At 34.1% G+C, this 17,723-nt stretch overlaps 1 protein-coding gene across 4 annotated transcripts in view; it reads right to left on the bottom strand.

The window, feature by feature from the left end:
* The window catches only part of LOC149075687 (fasciclin-2-like), a 122,578-nt gene that overhangs the window by 9,395 nt on the left and 95,460 nt on the right, over positions 1-17,723 (bottom strand). The window contains exons 9-17 of one of the 4 annotated variants that reach the window (XM_089243173.1): positions 17,199-17,383; positions 15,604-15,718; positions 15,317-15,490; positions 14,949-15,205; positions 13,851-14,040; positions 13,041-13,085; positions 4,756-4,984; positions 4,520-4,576; positions 2,632-2,727 (exon numbers count right to left, since the gene is read on the bottom strand). In XM_089243173.1, the coding sequence (XP_089099299.1) occupies positions 2,632-2,727; positions 4,520-4,576; positions 4,756-4,984; positions 13,041-13,085; positions 13,851-14,040; positions 14,949-15,205; positions 15,317-15,490; positions 15,604-15,718; positions 17,199-17,383 (1,348 nt within the window). The remainder of the gene's footprint in view (positions 1-2,631; positions 2,728-4,519; positions 4,577-4,755; positions 4,985-13,040; positions 13,086-13,850; positions 14,041-14,948; positions 15,206-15,316; positions 15,491-15,603; positions 15,719-17,198; positions 17,384-17,723) is intronic. The other 3 variants (XM_089243174.1, XM_089243175.1, XM_089243176.1) reach the window with 3 other exon arrangements.

The raw sequence follows: 17,723 nt of genomic DNA, 5'->3' as shown, positions 1-17,723 counted from the left end.
TGGCATCTTTATTGAGAGTAAGCAAAAAAACGAAAAAAACCTTTCCCTAGTTCGTGGGCATCTGAACTAACATCATCCCATCTATTGATAAGTCCTCTATAGAGCAACTTTAGTGATCTCTAAATGTTCAGTGGATCTTTTAAGTGATCTGTAAATGTAACTGGGCCACTGAAGTGTTCTAGAAATGTGTTACTGCTGCTTAAGTGCTCTGGAACTGTACAGTGCGTCACTCAATTGATATGTAAATATGCCGCAGATCACTTTAATAATCTGGGAATGTTTGGTTAATTTGAGTAATGTGGAACTATATACACTGCAGGTTGATTAGCTGTGCTTGTCACTCGAGTGATCTTTAAATTTGCCATGGGTCGCTTAAATGCTCTGGAATTGTGCAACGGTTACTTAAGCACTTTGAATTGTACCACAGGTTATTTAAGCGATCTGTAAATGTGCCACTTAGTTTATTTTTACAAAATTAGGTTTGAGGTGGCAAGCAACATTAGATAACCCTGAGGGCCACATTTGGTTTGATGGTCATGGGTTTAGCATGTACATACGGCTTAGAGAGTTGGTTGCGATGAAGTTCTTAGAGAGAAATTTTGAGTTCTTAGCCTTCAAACAGCATTAAAATCAACAGAAAAAATTTATTATAATAACATATAAAGGTATTTTCTTCTGATATTTTAAATATTATTTTTTAAATATTTTTTGCAAAAAAAAGACTGAATTTTTGATCGTCTGGAGGGGGGGGGGGAAGAAGACTTGTAACTCCCTTCCCTGTATACGTTTCTGAACCCAATGTGTGTTATGAGGCAGGGCGCAGAGTTTTGCTGAAATTTTTTTCTGACGGGGGACGGGTGTAAAAAATCTGCTGACGTAATACTTGAATGGCTCTTAAGGAGGTCATTCAACTATTATGTCAGCATTGATGGGCATTTCGATTTGCTGACTTTTGATGGGGGAGGGGGGGGGGGGTTGAATAATGCTCATGTCATCAACCACCCTTTATAAAAATATGAAATATTCATAACGAACACCTTTACTGGGTGTGCCAGAAATGAGAAAAACCTTTCCCTAGTTTGTCAGCAACTGAATTAACATTTGCTCTATTGATTGATCTAAATGGCCCGTGCATCCTTCAAGTGATCTAGAAATGTGTCTGAGCTGCTTAAGTGCTTTAGAAATATGTTGCGGGACACTTGAGTGCTCTGGAACTGTGCCGCAAACCACTTAGGTAATCTGGGAATGTGCTGTTGGTAACTTGAGTGATGTAGAACCACACAAGGGGCGCCACTTAAGAGCACTAAAACTGTGCCACATGCCACTCAAGGATCACTAAATGTGCCATGGATCACTTAAGTGTCCTGGAACTGCGTCTAGAGTCACTGAAGTGATCTGTTAATGTGGTTACTTGAGTGATCTGAAAATGTGACAGGAGCCACTTAAATGCTCTGGAATTGTGCCATGGGTCACTTAAGTGATCTGTAGATGTGCCACTTGGTTCATTTTTACAAAATTATGTTTGAGGGAGCAGGCCACATATCAGATGACCTCCCAGGGCCACATTTAGTCAGTGGGCCAAGGGTTTACCATATATGGCTTAAAGGGTGGGTAGCACAATGAATTTCCGAAACAGAAATTAATTATAACGACATATAAAGGTATTTTCTCTCGAAATTTTAATTAAAAAATATTTTTTGCATTAAAAAAAAAAAAAAAAAAAAAAATAATAATAATAATAAAAGTCTGGGGGGGGGGGCATAGGGGGCATGCTCCCTTCCCCTGCGTTTATCTCTGATCCCACCAATATGCATTAGGAGATAGCGGGCAGAGATGACAGAATTTTGCTGAAAAGAGGGGGGGGGGTAAAAATGGCAAAAAATGTGCTGACATAATACTTGAACGACCCCTAATTGATATGGGTGGATGCCCCAAAGCAGAATATTTAGCACTGTTCTGCGACGAGCCCTCGGCTGACTGGAAATGTTCTGCAGTAAAAATCTCCATACATGTAATAGTGTTTTTTGCACTTTTTCTTAAAATTCTTCCGAATGGTTCTGCGACGTACGTCACAGATTTTGGCACATTCTGCTTTGTGGGGTGGATGACTCAGTTTATAACCAATGTATAATATGAGTATATTGTGATGCTGTTGTGGAATAATTTTGTCTTTATGAATATATTATAACTATATTTTGTATGATGAAGGCAGTAATTTCTACACACACACACACACACACAAAAAAAAAAAAAAAACAAAAACAAAAATCCAGAAATCCCGGAATTTGACCTCTATACAAGAGCGATAATGAAGAAAATTTTCAGTGATTGATATCTATATCAATCGATGAACAGAAATGCACATGATGTATAAGGAATAATTCACATCAATTGTCATTCTCTAAAAATATTCCACTCAACGTATTCAGTGATTTCTTTGATGATTCATGGCATACAACAGGACCAATATGAAGATAAGAAGGCTAAGTGCAAGTGAGATATGCAAGCCAACATGATAGGAAGTATAGATTGAAGGGGGAAAAAAACAGAAGAAAATTGAGCAGAGATATAAAAAAAATGGAAGCAAAAATGCAGCAATCGAACGGAAAGGACTGGTTTCCTAACGCTCACCCAGATGTTTGAATCATGGGCGTTTCTTCAGTAGCTACGTCCCCTTCATTATCCTTATCAGTCTCTTCCTTAGTTTTCGATTGGTCCTTTTCTTTGCTAGAAATGCAGAGAATACATAACATATAACTGAAATAATTCATACCCCGCTCTAAAGTAACCATTTTTTTTTAAAAGTACATCTGGTGTGAATAATGCTATTTTGAAGATAACTTGTCTCCATATTGATGCGACTTATTTGTTGTGTATCAAATTTATGGAAATCCCAAGTTTGCTGACAGTAAACACATAAAAATTATATGAAGATTATTTTTATAGTTATATCATTGCTTTCAAACGCTAATGATACAATTTTCATTAGACAATTTTCTACACAGTACCATGAAAATTTTTTTCTCATAATTTCATTTCTAAAAAAAATTGCAAGTAACTGGTAAGATAAATGAAATTTTAAACAAGTGAAATAAAATTTATTTAAATATATGAACAATGTGATGTTTCTTTGGGATTATAAGGATGTGATGAAATAACAAAACAATCAGATGCTTGGTCTACAACTGTGGCATTAGAAATTCAAACATTCTAATTGGAAAATCAAGTGAAAAAAAGACATTTTCATTCCTCTTTTGCAATAATCAGATCTTGTGTGATTGGTATCTACTGCTAATACTACAACTTAACTATATGTGCACTTCATACACATTCTTCTGGGGGATTTCTAATGAATTAATACATGCAGGAGATCGGTATTCTACTTCTGATTTTCCCCATATTTGTTAATGAAATGTTTGACTATTTTTTCCAATGAATCATTGTATAATTTTCAACAAAAAATATTGTGAAGTCATATTTATATTGGCCATGATAGCCTATGTAAGTAGTTGACCTGAACTGAATTAAAGGATCAAAATATATATTACATAACTATTTCTGAAATAATTTTTTATGGGAATGATGATAGAAATGTAGCAGGATTTTCAGATAAACAACATAGATACAACATTTTATGGCAAATTAACTTCTTTGCTTATACAAGGCTGAATTTTGATGCAATTGGCAATTTATAAAACACATTGAATCTCTTTGAATTTATGCAATAAAGAAAATTTCTGAAATCCACCAGGGCACTTTTAAAACCAATCCTTCACATCACCACCACCGTGTCAGATAATTAGGCATGGTAGCAAACTAACTAAACAGAAAAAAATTAGCAAATGCATTTTTCCCCCAGCACCACCAGATAAAAGAAAACAGAATTCGAACCACAAGGTCCCAGTCATTACCTACTCATTTTTGAGTACAGTATTTAAAAAATATATTTTTCTATAATATAAATCAACATGTGCAGAATCAAATGAAAATTTATTTTAAAAAATAAATAAAATGTTGTTTTACACAAAGAGCTAGATTATTGAAATGCAGTAAACAAAATCATAAAATTAGTGAAAGTTTTCAACAGTTAAAAAAAATTAAAATTATATTCATAATTTTTGAAGGTCATTTCTGTATTAAAATTCAATAACTGCCTTGTGGATGAGGAGTTGCATTTAATTTGCAACTAGTTATTGGTTAAACTGTTTCCTACAAACTTGTGAAATTCTATCCAGAGCACGTGTATTAACTAGGTTTTTATATGTATATAATAAAAGGTTATTAGATCAGGAAAATATCTGATGCAATTTTGGTATCAACTGCAAATAATTCATCAAAAAGTGAGCATACTGCATGCATGCAATTTTTACACTTGCAAACTGAACTTATTTCATGCTACATCAAAACTTTTCATGCTAGTGAAATAAAAAAAAAAGTATGGAATTTCAATGCACATAATATATTCACAGGATTAATTAAATAATAATAACTGATTAACAGCAGTTATTTATCTACTCACTCGAAAGCAGGATTATCAACCTCTGTCTTTGACTTTTTCTCTGTTATGTCACCTTTCCTAAAAAAATATTTTAATTACAAGTATAAAATACTTTATTTACATATAAACGATATATTCAGAATATTCGGACACATATTCTGCCCATAATAAGCAGACTTCCAGACCACCATGTATATCAAAACCAATTCCGCTATTCATCATTAAAAGGCAAAAGAAATTATCTGATCTTTACTTACCCTCCTTTACCATCTTCCACTGCAGCTTCTTTGGCTTTGTCATTAGGCTTAGCACATGCACGATTTCGGATCAGGAACAAAACACCTCGTTTATACCTCACATAGAGTAAAACATCCAGAGCAATAAGGATTACGAGTATCAACACAAATATTATAGCGCCAACTGCTCCTCCTGTTAATCCAGATCCACCACCTGAGTAATCATCTTTTAAACCTTCATGACCAGATCCTTGAATATAAACAAAATATATGTGTAATAAATATGCTATTGCTAACATTTTCAAATGATGAAAGCAACTTGGATTCAATGTAATTGATTACAGAAACATGAAAATATTCTGAATACCAATGGGAACAGGAGAGAGATCTATCTGATCCAGCATTTGGTAATATGCATCAAAAATGGGTTGAAAAAGCAGTGGTGGAGCTATAAATCAAAATAAGCTCAACAAACCAGCCGGTGAGACAAAAGGTGCTATGAATTTCTTTTCATTCTTTTTGGCTTGATTTCCGAATAATTTTCAAAGTTATTTTTACACAACGTTGAGACTTTCATCCATGTTTATAAAAATATTTTAGTCAAAATTAAATTTCTAACAAATATGGAACATTTAGAGATATCAGATAATGAAGAATTTTGAAAAGATTAACATTTCTGGGAAAAGTAGCTAAATAATTTATCAGATCTTAAACCAACAGAAGTTTCAGGTACAGGAATATTGATGCAAATGATACTGATGATGTATGTGCTTCCAATTTTGCAAAGATTGATAATTTTTTTCTTAAATTCTTTACAATTAAAAACCATATCTGAATGGCTCTTACCAAGATTCAAACTAAGGCTTGTGAAACTGTATCAACATACTGCATTGGCTGCATACCACTTTTTAAATATTCTTTATTAAGTTACTATACCTGCTATACTTGGAAAGTACTATACCTGCGGCTGATTTACTTTCAAAAATGAAATTTTTTTGATCTAAGCAAAAACCAAGTTGAATTTAGTTTATACATCAACACATAAACAACAATATCAACAAATAAAATAACTATCAACATTTGAAAATTTCATGCAGTGCAAAGCTCATGCAGGTAGGAGGCACGTTAAAAAAAATCTGCACATTTCACCTAAAACTCTACTTTGTAACATGCAAACATAAATAAATATATTTCAATTGGACAGCTTTCTTTTTTTTAAAGGAATCAAATGCCATTACTTCAAAACTGAGAAAAAGCTATTTAAAGTTATCTTCAATTTAAAAAATAATAAAAACTCTTTCAGTGAAAAAAGTATTAAGATGACTTCAGTACATATTAAGCTGTTTTACTGTTACGCATACCCCCATTAGAATTCACCTTCCCCTCATAACTTCATCATAGAAAAAAAGCTGTGTGTTGGTTCTCTTTAAATAATTTCAAATTAATATTTATCTAAAAGGCGCCAAGTAAAGTTTGACAATAGGTCATTGGGTATTAACATGCCATATGTATTGGTTGGTATGGAAAAATAAGTCCACTGATATAAAATTTATTGAACAGTTACATAATATAACTAATGAATATACACCTTTTGAAACAATACATTAGCATTCATTCATCAATCATCTGTTGTGAAGTCTGTAATTTCAAAATCATCTATGTCATCTTCAACCCCGGTACTGGAATCAAGTTTCTTATAAAAAGGCCAGGCATTCTTTGGTATGAGGTGATGAATAGATAGGATATCCTTATGCTTTTCCTTCTTATTGGCTTTCCTTCCAGGTCATAAGGGAAATCAACATAGTAGAATGAAAGCTGTCTGATGGTCTTTCTCGTTGCTTGCTCTTAATATCTACTTGAATGAACCTGTCTTATGAATGACTAGTTTTCATCTGAAGGATAAATGGTTTGGTCCTCTCAAGTTCACCAGCCCAAACTGTGAGCCAGTTGATTTTCTTTCACTCAGTGTCTATCTTCCTGTTGGTGATAACTTCTTCAATTTCCTTGGTCCCTTTGAAGTCATCCTTTTGCATTTGTGAAATGAAATTTTTTTCTTTTTGTGACATCCTCCATTCCTTAACATAATCTCTAAAAGTTTATAGTCATTGTTGGTTTTTAGGGCAGATTTTACATCACCAAAATCAGAATCATTTGGAAGATAATTGTGCCTTGAAATGAAATACTTCAATGCATAGGTGTACGCAAGATTTTTCTGGAGGGGGGGGGGGGGTAGGAGGCCAATGCTTCAACCTCACAGATTTCAGTATGACTAGGTCATCAAACATGTATTCATCATAAGCACATTTTTTGTTTCGGTTCATGAGTTAGACCATAAAATATGAATGGTACCCCACCCCCGTATTCGCAGGGGGTTACATTCCGAGGGTGGCCGCAAATACAGAATATCCACAAATAACCAAAACCTGTTTTTTTGTCAATCTTGTTTATTCAACACCATGAGAAGAGCAGGGTGATGCAGAGGTATAAGGGAATGTAAAAGAGGGTACAACGATTGTTGGCAATGCTTTCTAAAAGAACATTATGATTTCTGTTTGCCGTTTCTTCTTCATATCATCAAGTATGTAGGAGTATGTTGACAAGACTTCCTCTACCAATTTTTCTACATGTGAAGAATGTACCATAGAGGGATCTATATGATGAAAATAATCTATTGCTGATTTGAACTTACGTAGCCCTTCCACTATGTTACTCAAGGTGAACTTGTCTTCCATTTTCTTATCTCGATATTCTTTATCTGGTACCGCTTGTTTCATGAGCAGTCAGCTGCATTAATTCCTCCTCGGTCAATGCCTCTGAATTGCTATTAATTAACTGTTTGACTTCTCTTCTATATCTATATCATTGAACCCTTCTCCATCCATTTTGGTAACGTGACAATGTCTTTTATAATCTCTTCAGTTGGCTCTGTAGAAATGGTTGTGTCCTGGAGCACACATTGTGGACAAAGGTTAATCCAATGTTCCAACCCGAGTTGACTGTTTATCTCTTAAGAGCTGCCTTGGCTCTAGTGATGACAGTAACGACATTGGCGATAGTATAATTCTTCCTTACCTTCAAGCCATTTTCTGCATTTGCATCTTCTTCTGTTGTGTGCACAATCATCCCCATTGAGTGACGTGTATAGTGAGCCTTGAATGTTTGCATTACCCCATGATCAAGGGACTGAATGATAGATGTTGTATTAGGAAGCATATAAAAAACTTCCACATCATCAGCTTTGAACTCATTGATATCTGGGTGTACAGGAGTTTTATTCAGTATCAAAAGAATTTTGAATGGCATGTCTTCACTCTAAAGGTACCTTTGGAAAAGTGTTTTCGTGGTCCAAGCCATTTTATTGTTCATCCAAAATACTGTGTAGGAGCTTTGACTTATCCTTCAATGCTAGTGGATTCATAGATTTGAAAATGACGGTGGGCTTTACCATGTACCCATACGCATTTGTACAAAACAAACCTTAACTTGCCTTAAACGAACATGTGGAAACTTTATGTTATGACATGGAGAAAACATTGCTCCTGCCAAAAATCCCAACAAATATTATTTATTACAAGAGGCAAATATGGGTATATAATACTGGGATCTTCTCTGGAAAAGAAAACAAAAAGTTTCTTTTATATTTGAGTAGAAGGGTCTGCAGGACCACTGCCCAGGAAGTGGGTTCCTACTTGTGAAAACACATTCTTACTCATGTTGGAAGGACTGTGACAGATCTTATATATACAGTCGGCCCCCCTGTATTCACGGTTCTTTAACTTGCCTTAAAACCAGAGGCTTGCTTTTCTTCTTGGGTGATAAATTTCTTTGGGGCATTTTCTTCCAAAATAGTGTAGGTTTGTCAGCATTAAACACCTGCTGAGGTGCATAACCCTTCTCTTCAATAATTTTTCTAGCTGCCTCCTGGTTGGCAGCAGCTTGATCACTAGTGATTTTTACATTGCTTAATCCGAATTGTATCCAATTTTTCTTGTAAAGTTTTCAATTTTTTTTTTTTGTCTTTTTGAAGCATTTTCAGTAGCACTAGACAAATGAGCTGTCCTAAACATGCACAACTCAAATTTTGTACACAAAACACGTGAATGGCGATTGCTGAGTGTTGCCAAAAAAATTACCCAATAAAGGAAAAAAAACCTGAGAATATGAAACGATGAACACAGGGGGCTGACTGTATACATAAGATCTGTCACATTCCTTCCAACATGAGTAAGAATGTGTTTTCACAAGCAGGAACCCATTTTCTGGGCACTCGTCCTGCAGACCCTTTTACCCAAATCAGGATTCATACTCATTTTCGTAGAAAAATTTCCCTGACTTTTCCAGGTTTTCCAGTCAAATTTTCAAAAAATTCCAGGTTTTTTTTTAAATCAAAAAATTGATATAAATTAATAAAAATTTAGAAAAAATTAATTATATTATAAAATTATTTATATAAATTATAAAATTAATAATTTTAATTACAATATCATAATGACATCATAATCGTAGATTTTTTTACACACATTTATGCTTTTCAAATACACCTGATGGAGAAGAAAAATGGAACACAATTAAGGAATGAAAGATTTCCCTTTTCGGCAATTTCAATGCCCACAAGATTTAAGCCTTTACAGTTGTTTCTTTTGTGACATAATTAGTCAAAGATGTAGTTGGTTTCACTGCATCAAAATTCTTTCCAGTTGGCTTGCACCAAAGCCTCCTAGAAGTAGTATCTAGGAGGCTTTGCTTGCACTCGCGTAAGCGCTAGAACCGAGAAGCTACGCAATCGGGGGTTGTTCACTGAACTCTGATTTCACGTGCTTGGCATAGTTCTGGATAACTTATCCGCCCATGTTGCGAGTTTTACCGCAAAGCTGCCACCCACGCTTTATACGGGCCATTTTTGACTGCTTCGATCCAATCAGCCTACTGACGATCCGCTCAGACAAGTTTTCTTACAACGTATTGTTTTCAAATAAAAATACCCACGTGGAAAATCAAAACATACCCGTGCGTCATCTGTCGTTCCTAACTGAAGTCAACTTACAAAACTATCGCAACTGCGCTTTGTACCCATGACTTTCTACGATGCATAGTTATGATGTTTCTGGGGAAGCACTAGAAAAAGTTACGATAAAGTCATAGCAATACGCTTTTCCAAGCGGACTTACAAAATCCTAGTTCCTCCTTGGCAGTATCTAACGTTTTTTTGCGATATATTGCAATATTTTACGGATTATCAATATTTACGATGTTATCGGTATTCCCTTTTTCATCCCGACGGATTTTTTTTCCTCATTATTATTTTTGATCAATCTTTTTTTCCCGATCAGACGACAATTGTGACGATTTTCCAGGTTGTTGTCTGAAATTTCCAGGTTTTGAAGCAAAAATGGGCCATTTTCCCTGACTTTTTTTAGTAATTTTTTTCCTTGACTTTTCCAAGTTTTCCCTGACCCGTACGAACCCTGCAAATCTAAAGGAAACTTTTTGTTTTCTTTTCCAGAGAAGATCCCAGTATTATATATCGGGTGCCCGAGTGGCATGGTGGTAAGATGCTCGTCTACCATCGTGAAGGTTGTTGGTTGTCAGGGTCCTGGGTTCGAACCCAAGGGAAGATATAGATAAGATATTTTCCCAAACGAACTCGAGGCGACCACCGATAGACAGCGCCTTCACTTCTAACCCATCTCACTAATGGCAGTAAATTGCAATATAGCGATATGGCCAGAGTTGGTGTTTGGTGAAGTAGTATTATATACCCATATTTGCCTCTTGTAATAAATAATATTTGTTGGGATTTTTGGCAGGGGCAATGTTTTCTCCATGTCATAACACAAAGTTTCCACATGTTCATTTTCCTCTGCAATTCTCAGATCATCATCATTAACTCACCCACCCACCCACACTGCTTTTCTTGCTTCCAACTGATGCACATGTAAATCATCCTCTATTTTGCTCATGTCAGCAATGTTGTGACTGTTCTGCATATTAACATGAAAACTGCCACATTTACTGCAGACATGGCAGTAATTATGATTTTTGCTGCCTCCATAACTTTAAAATTCGATAATTTTGTAAGAGTGTTCTTTGTTCCCACCTAAAACTGTTGCCCCCCCCCCCTAAATTTTGCCCCCCAGGGCAGTTCCCCCTCCCCCTCTAGTTCCGGCCCTGATTGCAGGTATCTTTTTTCACCATGTTTCTTTCGATTTTAAAATGTGTGTGAAGTATCATTCTGTAACAACTAAAACTTACTGTACCATTCCCTTTATTTTCTTCCTTGTATATCATACATTGCTGGTTCTGTTGACTGATATTTTGTATCACCACTCTTTCTTTGACAATTTATAGGGCAAACTTATTAATGCCATCCTTTACTTTCTGAATTTCATCAGGGAAAATTTGAGGTTATCCTTTCCTGTGGGTTCCCTCTCTTGTCAGTTTTCTGTAAACAGAACCAACTGTCAAAGATAACACGGTTCTGTTTAAATAAGATGATGAAAACACAGTTTAGTAGTTGGTTCAAGTGCACACAAATGGCAGCACAACTTAGATGTCACCAGGTTCTATGTAAATAAAAAATCCTATATCTTTAAATAGTTCAGATGTCGGTATATCTCAAAAATGGTGCTTGGTTCCTTTTATATAAAAGCTGTCCAATTTATACTAAAATAAAAGAAAAGTAAAAACTCTCGAAGGTGCCACCTCTCTAATAAGACCAACTTTTTTTTCTCTCCCTGATACAGATTCTCTACCATACACAATTTACCTTTAATAAACCCTTAAAATGTATGCATAGTCTGAGAAATACCCATTGGCATGCATAAGAGAAAAATTCTCATTTTTTTCATGCATTGCAAATCACAAATAAGTGATTTGGCAGCCAATCTATTTAGCGCTTATAAGATGGGAGTAGTCATACAGTTAAGAAACCACTTCTCCTAAGAGAAAATTTTAGGAATAGAAAAGTAACTCTCTTAGGGGGTCTTTCGAGAGGTTTTACTGCATTTACAGTAAAAATCATAGCATAAATAATTCATATAACTTCTGCCCCAATTCTAAGTCTGAATTTTGCATCGATCAAATTAATTAAGCATAACAGTTTGCAAATGGTTCATAATCTACAACCTACAGTTGGTCTCTAGTATTTAAAAAAGTAATCAAGAAACAACATCAAGTCATAAATCCCATCATGATTGAAATTATATAAGGCCACATTATAAAAAAGGCAAGATTTAAACTGTAATGTAGGAAACACCTTGTAAAAGAATTTTGTGCATGATTATAGGAAAAATTAAAAATTAATCAATGATGCATACGTTGAATGCAACTTGATACACACTTTTTTATTATTCAAACTAAACATAAGTAATTAGCTTTCTACAGAGCAAAAAGTTGTTCGAAGGGTTTTCTAATAAACTTATTAAAAAAATAACTGAAAAATAAAATTATTTGAAATTCATGATGGATTAGTTCAGCTAGAAGAGCAATTGAAAAAAATAAACATAATATTTTTGATTATTTTTTTTAAAGTTTATTAACTTTTTTATAGTTTTCTCCTGGAAAATAGTAGTCAGCAGTTATGTCATACAATGCAACATCTTGTCTTTTAACCCATTTTCTGACTATTTATTTCATAGGTTTGCGTAAAAAAAAATTTGGTAGAAGAAATCATTATATTATCTTTAAAACATCATGAATTTAAAAGGCCTTTTTCTCAATTTTCAGCAGCTGAGGTAAGAAAAAATGTTGCACTGAGAAAATCAGCTTTACAAAATATGAGGATTTAGAAGGAGGCAAGATATCTTGTAAATGCCCAAATCAGAATATATTGTTGTATATTTGAGCTGTGATGAGCTTTTTTAAATGCATTTCTGTATTTTTTTATTTGATTCTTTTTTTCCCCACATGATCTATGATGGAGGAAATTTTTTCATTAAACAGAGTTTACCCTTGCTAGAATCTGATAGAAAAATATAACAATGTTCATGTTTCAAAAAAAAAAAAAATTGTCAGTGACCAAACCTGTTATTTGATTACATTTTGATATATGTACATATTTTTGAAAGTATTCTTTTGGTCTTTCATATCTTAATTTGCAAAGAATGCAAATATGAGAATTAACAATATAAGATGTTGTGTCCTAATCTTTCATACCAGCAAACTAACATTTGCAATGTGGAAACATTTCTAAAAAGGCAGACTCTACATTAAGCAAAGCCAACTAACTCTATATATAATATCATGCTTCTACAAGGGGTATAACACAGGGTTGTTTAATGGAAAGGGACATTTGAAGGTTAGAGTACCAGGAAGGTGGGCTGGAGATCGACCCTGTGACCTTTTGCTGGGATCTAGAAACAGAGAGAGAGAGACAAACACATAAAAACACCAACACCACAGAATAAACACAAACAGGAAAAAAAAAAAACACAACAAAAAAATAAATAAATAGACATAAGTGAATATAGTAATTTTTCTTTTCTATCATGTAACCATTCAAATATGCACTGCGTGTGGAATTTGATCACATCTAATACAGAATAATATCAATTTACAACGATTTGAAAATTTTAACAATGTGAACGTAAAAATTCTTGATTTTTAAACCATATCAGCCTAAAATTGTGATAATTAATAAAAGTAAAACCATAATATAAAAAATAAATTAATATATACAAGCACTCTTATAAAATGATCATTAGTTTCTGACATTAGTTAAGCTGCAACTGTCTTAAAAAAATAATTGAAGGGTGTAATAAATGACAAAAAAATGGATTTTCCCCCCCTCAAGAAACAGATATTATTATCAATTAAACCTTAGTGATAAAAAATTATAGTAACATAACAGTTTATTTGAATGATGGAACACTGTGAACACATACACAAGCATGCAACTTATATGAGGGTCCTCAAAGAAGTAAAAAGAAAAAAAATTAAATCAATGAGGGTGCAAAAAAAAAAAAAAAAAAAGTTATTGAGTGAAAGTGACAAAATCATTAAGAACAATGCACGATGCAAAAAATAAGAAAAAGACATTATTGAGCTTTATGGCTGAAATATGAAAAATCTTTATAGAGGCAAAATGTGAAAAAAAATGTGTTGCAAAAATAATCTACCTGCAGCTGTCTGGAACACCAAAGTTGCATCTTGACTGTATCCTAAATAATTATGCGCTCGAACTTCAACTTTATAGTAAGTATTTGGCTTTAAATTCTGCATCTCATATGTTGGAGCATATTCAAAATCTGAAACTTTGATTGCAACAGGATCTCCAATTCTCCTCCATTCACCATCCCGTTTTTCCGTCTAAAGCATAAGGAACAGAAGAATTTATGATACATATTGCTCAAAACAATAGAAGAGAAATACATTTTAGTTTTTATTATAAATTGTGAATTCAGAAAGTTTCGTCTTTTTGTTTTCATGGTTGAGATGTGAAGTAGTACAGAACGACAGTTAGTAACCAAATTACACAAAAATTTTACTTTACAACCCATATTATTGAGTATCAATACTACTGTAAGCATGAACATTTATCGTGTTCCTGTTTGTTATAAGGGGTTAAGGAGTCTGACTGTAATACACATATGTATACCTACAGAGGGACATAGACTTGGTTGAAGGGGTGCAGAGAAGAGCTACGCATGTCCTTATTGGCACACTGGGCTTGAGTTATGAAGAGAGACTTCATTTTGTGAATATGTTTACATTGGATGAAAGCATGTGTCGAGGAGATATGATCGAAGTGTTCAAAATTTTCAATGGGATGGATAAGATGGACCAAGTACACCGCCAATCGACTGCTTTTACAAGGGGACACCAATATCAATTGGTGAGGGACAATGCAAGGCTATGGTGTCGCAGGGAATTTTTCTCTAATAGAGTTGTTAATAAATGGAATAGCTTACCCCCGGAAGTAGTAAATTGTAACACAATTGACACGTTTAAAAAGAAATACGATAAACATGTTGGGGTAAATCGAAAAGCTATCCATACTTAGAATAAGACAACCATAAGTATTTTTTATGGGCATTATATAATATTTTATCATGTGTATATATTGTTTACAATTTTTTGTTAATTGCATTTTTAATTGGGTTGCTGTATTTTTGAAATATATGACATCCATATTTTTATGGGCATCTTTTTCTCAGCCACCTCGTTGGGCATTTTGCCTGTTGTGGCATTGTATTTGTATGTACTCATGTTATTACCTCAAAGTATCGCAGTTCAAAATAATCAATTTTCAAGCCATTGTCAAGAGGCACAGTCCATCGTATTTGTTGACGATCAGGATATGTGCTGATGTTCCTATTAGGACTAAGGAATTTCGGAGGTTCTGGTGCTGATTCTTCTGGCATCTGTTCACGAATCTGTTCACTCCATTCACCAATTCCAACATCATTTCTAGCAGCAAAGGAGAACCTGTATGCTGCTTTTGGCTGCAAACCTTCTAGAGTATATGCAGAACCTAAAAGATTTTTTTTTTTGTGAAAAGAAGAAAGATGTTTTAAAATTAAAATCCAAAATTATCTAGTACATCAATTTAAGATATTAATATAAATTATTTGTGAAGACGTACCTTCACTCCATTCATGAGTCTGAGCATCCTCATATGACATATTTTCATCATAATATCTAACAGCAAATGCTCTAACAGGCAAACCCCCATCATCTCTTGGTCCATGGAAACTGAAAGTTATGGTTGTGGCCGTTTTCTTTTCTACAGAAGTTTGCAGGATTACACTAGGAGTCCCTAAACAATGAAAAAAAATGTGAGATACACACAATACAAAATTAATTTTAAAAAATCCAATTAAAATGGGTATATCATAGTTCTTTCACAATGTACAATTTAAAATTACTCACTTGCTTCTGTTAATTCAATGTTAATAAACTGGCTTCCATAGGGGTTAGTTGCAGAACACCTGTATGCTCCATAAACTGACGTACCATCTCTGTTGAAATCTGATGGTGGATGTACCTGAAATAGCAAATGGATGGCCGGTAATGATAATTGAAAAAAAAAACTATGACACTATAAACGAGGCTTTGTTTTTAACGCTCCATTAGTTACAATCAAGTTCGTTATTAAAGGCAAGCATGCATTTTAGCACCCCTTCTAATCCGCACCCAGGGTGCCGGACCTGTCCGCACCTCCTAATTGCAGCCCTGGTAAGAAGCTATATCTAGTGCTATCTAAATATTTACAATGAGATGTGAATAATCTTAAATTATGGTATTTCAATTTCCTGCATAACATACCATTGTCAATAGAAGGATGATATATGTAGGATGATATATTAACACATTCATTGTGTTAATAATTATCCTGCATAATTATAATCTACATATTGTTACAAGTAAAAAAATATGAATTTCTTGGTGAAGATTCTACACAACTGTAAAAAAAAATAAAAAAAATACAGGGTGTTCTGTTAATGGGCCGACAAACTCAGAGGGTTGTTAGTAGGCATCAAGAGGAACAAAAATTGCAATAGAACATGGTGTCGCAAACCCTGTTGAGAGGGTGAAAATTGCAAAAAACTCATACAGGTTTCAACGTCACACTGGAACAACAAAAAGTACAATAATAACTACAAAAAGATTCATTTGATTAATTATTACAAGAGTTGTTGGAAGTTGCAGCTGCTGTGTCATTGCAGTCTACAACAACGTAAAAATGATTCCCGAACAAGCTCAAAGATACCAGGTATGCTTTTGATGTCCGCCGCAGCGATGACAATCCGCCAGGGTTGTCAAATTTGCTCCCTGGGTAGGATCCATCCCCCCCCCAGGCTGGGTTTTTTAGAGAAAACAAAGAAAATGTGTTGCTTTCAGGTTAAAATTTTATTTTAAGGCTAGTTTATGTATTCCAAAAATTGCTGCATAGCGCAGTGTTCAGAATATGCATATTTTGAAGTATTTTTAAAAGCTTTTAGCCAAAAGAACCGCCAAATGATTTTTGTGTTTTTTACCTCCTTTCTATTTTTCTCCTCTGAAGGCAAGAGTTTGGTTAAGCAAAAAACGAAAAGATAAACCTGTTTCATCACAATTAAACATATCTGCATCTTTATACCCTTCTATCATTGATATGAGAATTTCAGTTTTCTAATTTTCAACAGTTTCTTGAGATGCAGATATGCTTTCTCCACAAACTTTCCTAAACAATAACACTCTTTGAATTGGGTCAGCCATCCACTGCTCACAGTGAAATCACTTTGATTGAGACATTTTTTAGTGTATGTTTTTTTTACATGATAAGTTTAAAACCTCTCCAAAAATGACCATAGAAAGACACTGGGGAAATGAAAAATCAAACACAGACACATATAACAGTGAGTCAAACTTGTTCTTCGACTATATCAATAAAAGAAAAAAAATCAATAAATGATTGATTTTTAGATTAAAAAGTACTACATAGCTTCAAATTTTTTTATTATCATCTTGATCACTCGTCTAACCTGCAAATCACTATGTCCAGCTCTGCCAAATATGGTATAAATATTGTTGTCCCGAATAGGCTGCCCTTGGTATGACCATGTGATAGTAGCATTTGGAATGGACTCAGCAATACAGGTGAGGTTCATGGGATTCCCATTCCAAGTTTTAACTGCTGTATTAGGAGTTGAGGTCATAACAGGCGCAACTGTAATGAAACATACACATCAAATATTAGTTTAAAATAATCATAACAAGAAAAAAAAAGAAGAAGAAATTCATTTTTGAATAAAATATTGAATGAATGTGGGGTTTTCTATCTAATGAAATGTGATAAAATACACACAGTTTATACATCAAGCTTTCTTTCTCTCGAGAAAAACAGCAAAAATAAGTTTTTTAGGCTTTTCTGAGACTTGGTGACCAGATGTTAAATGCTTACATAAATTCTGAATATTTTGCATTGTTTGCCAATTCCAATTTATTCATCACATGTGGAAAATTTCAGGAGACAATGCAGATGTTTTGGTAATCAGGGTGACCTAGTG

Source organism: Pholcus phalangioides, unplaced genomic scaffold (assembly GCF_987345545.1).
Source record: "Pholcus phalangioides strain wild (caught in Gottingen) unplaced genomic scaffold, Ppha-v1.0 ptg000015l_1, whole genome shotgun sequence".
Classification (NCBI taxonomy): domain Eukaryota; kingdom Metazoa; phylum Arthropoda; class Arachnida; order Araneae; family Pholcidae; genus Pholcus; species Pholcus phalangioides.
The sequence above is the reverse complement of the archived record's forward strand: the minus strand, read 5'-3'. Positions and strand labels throughout refer to the sequence as shown.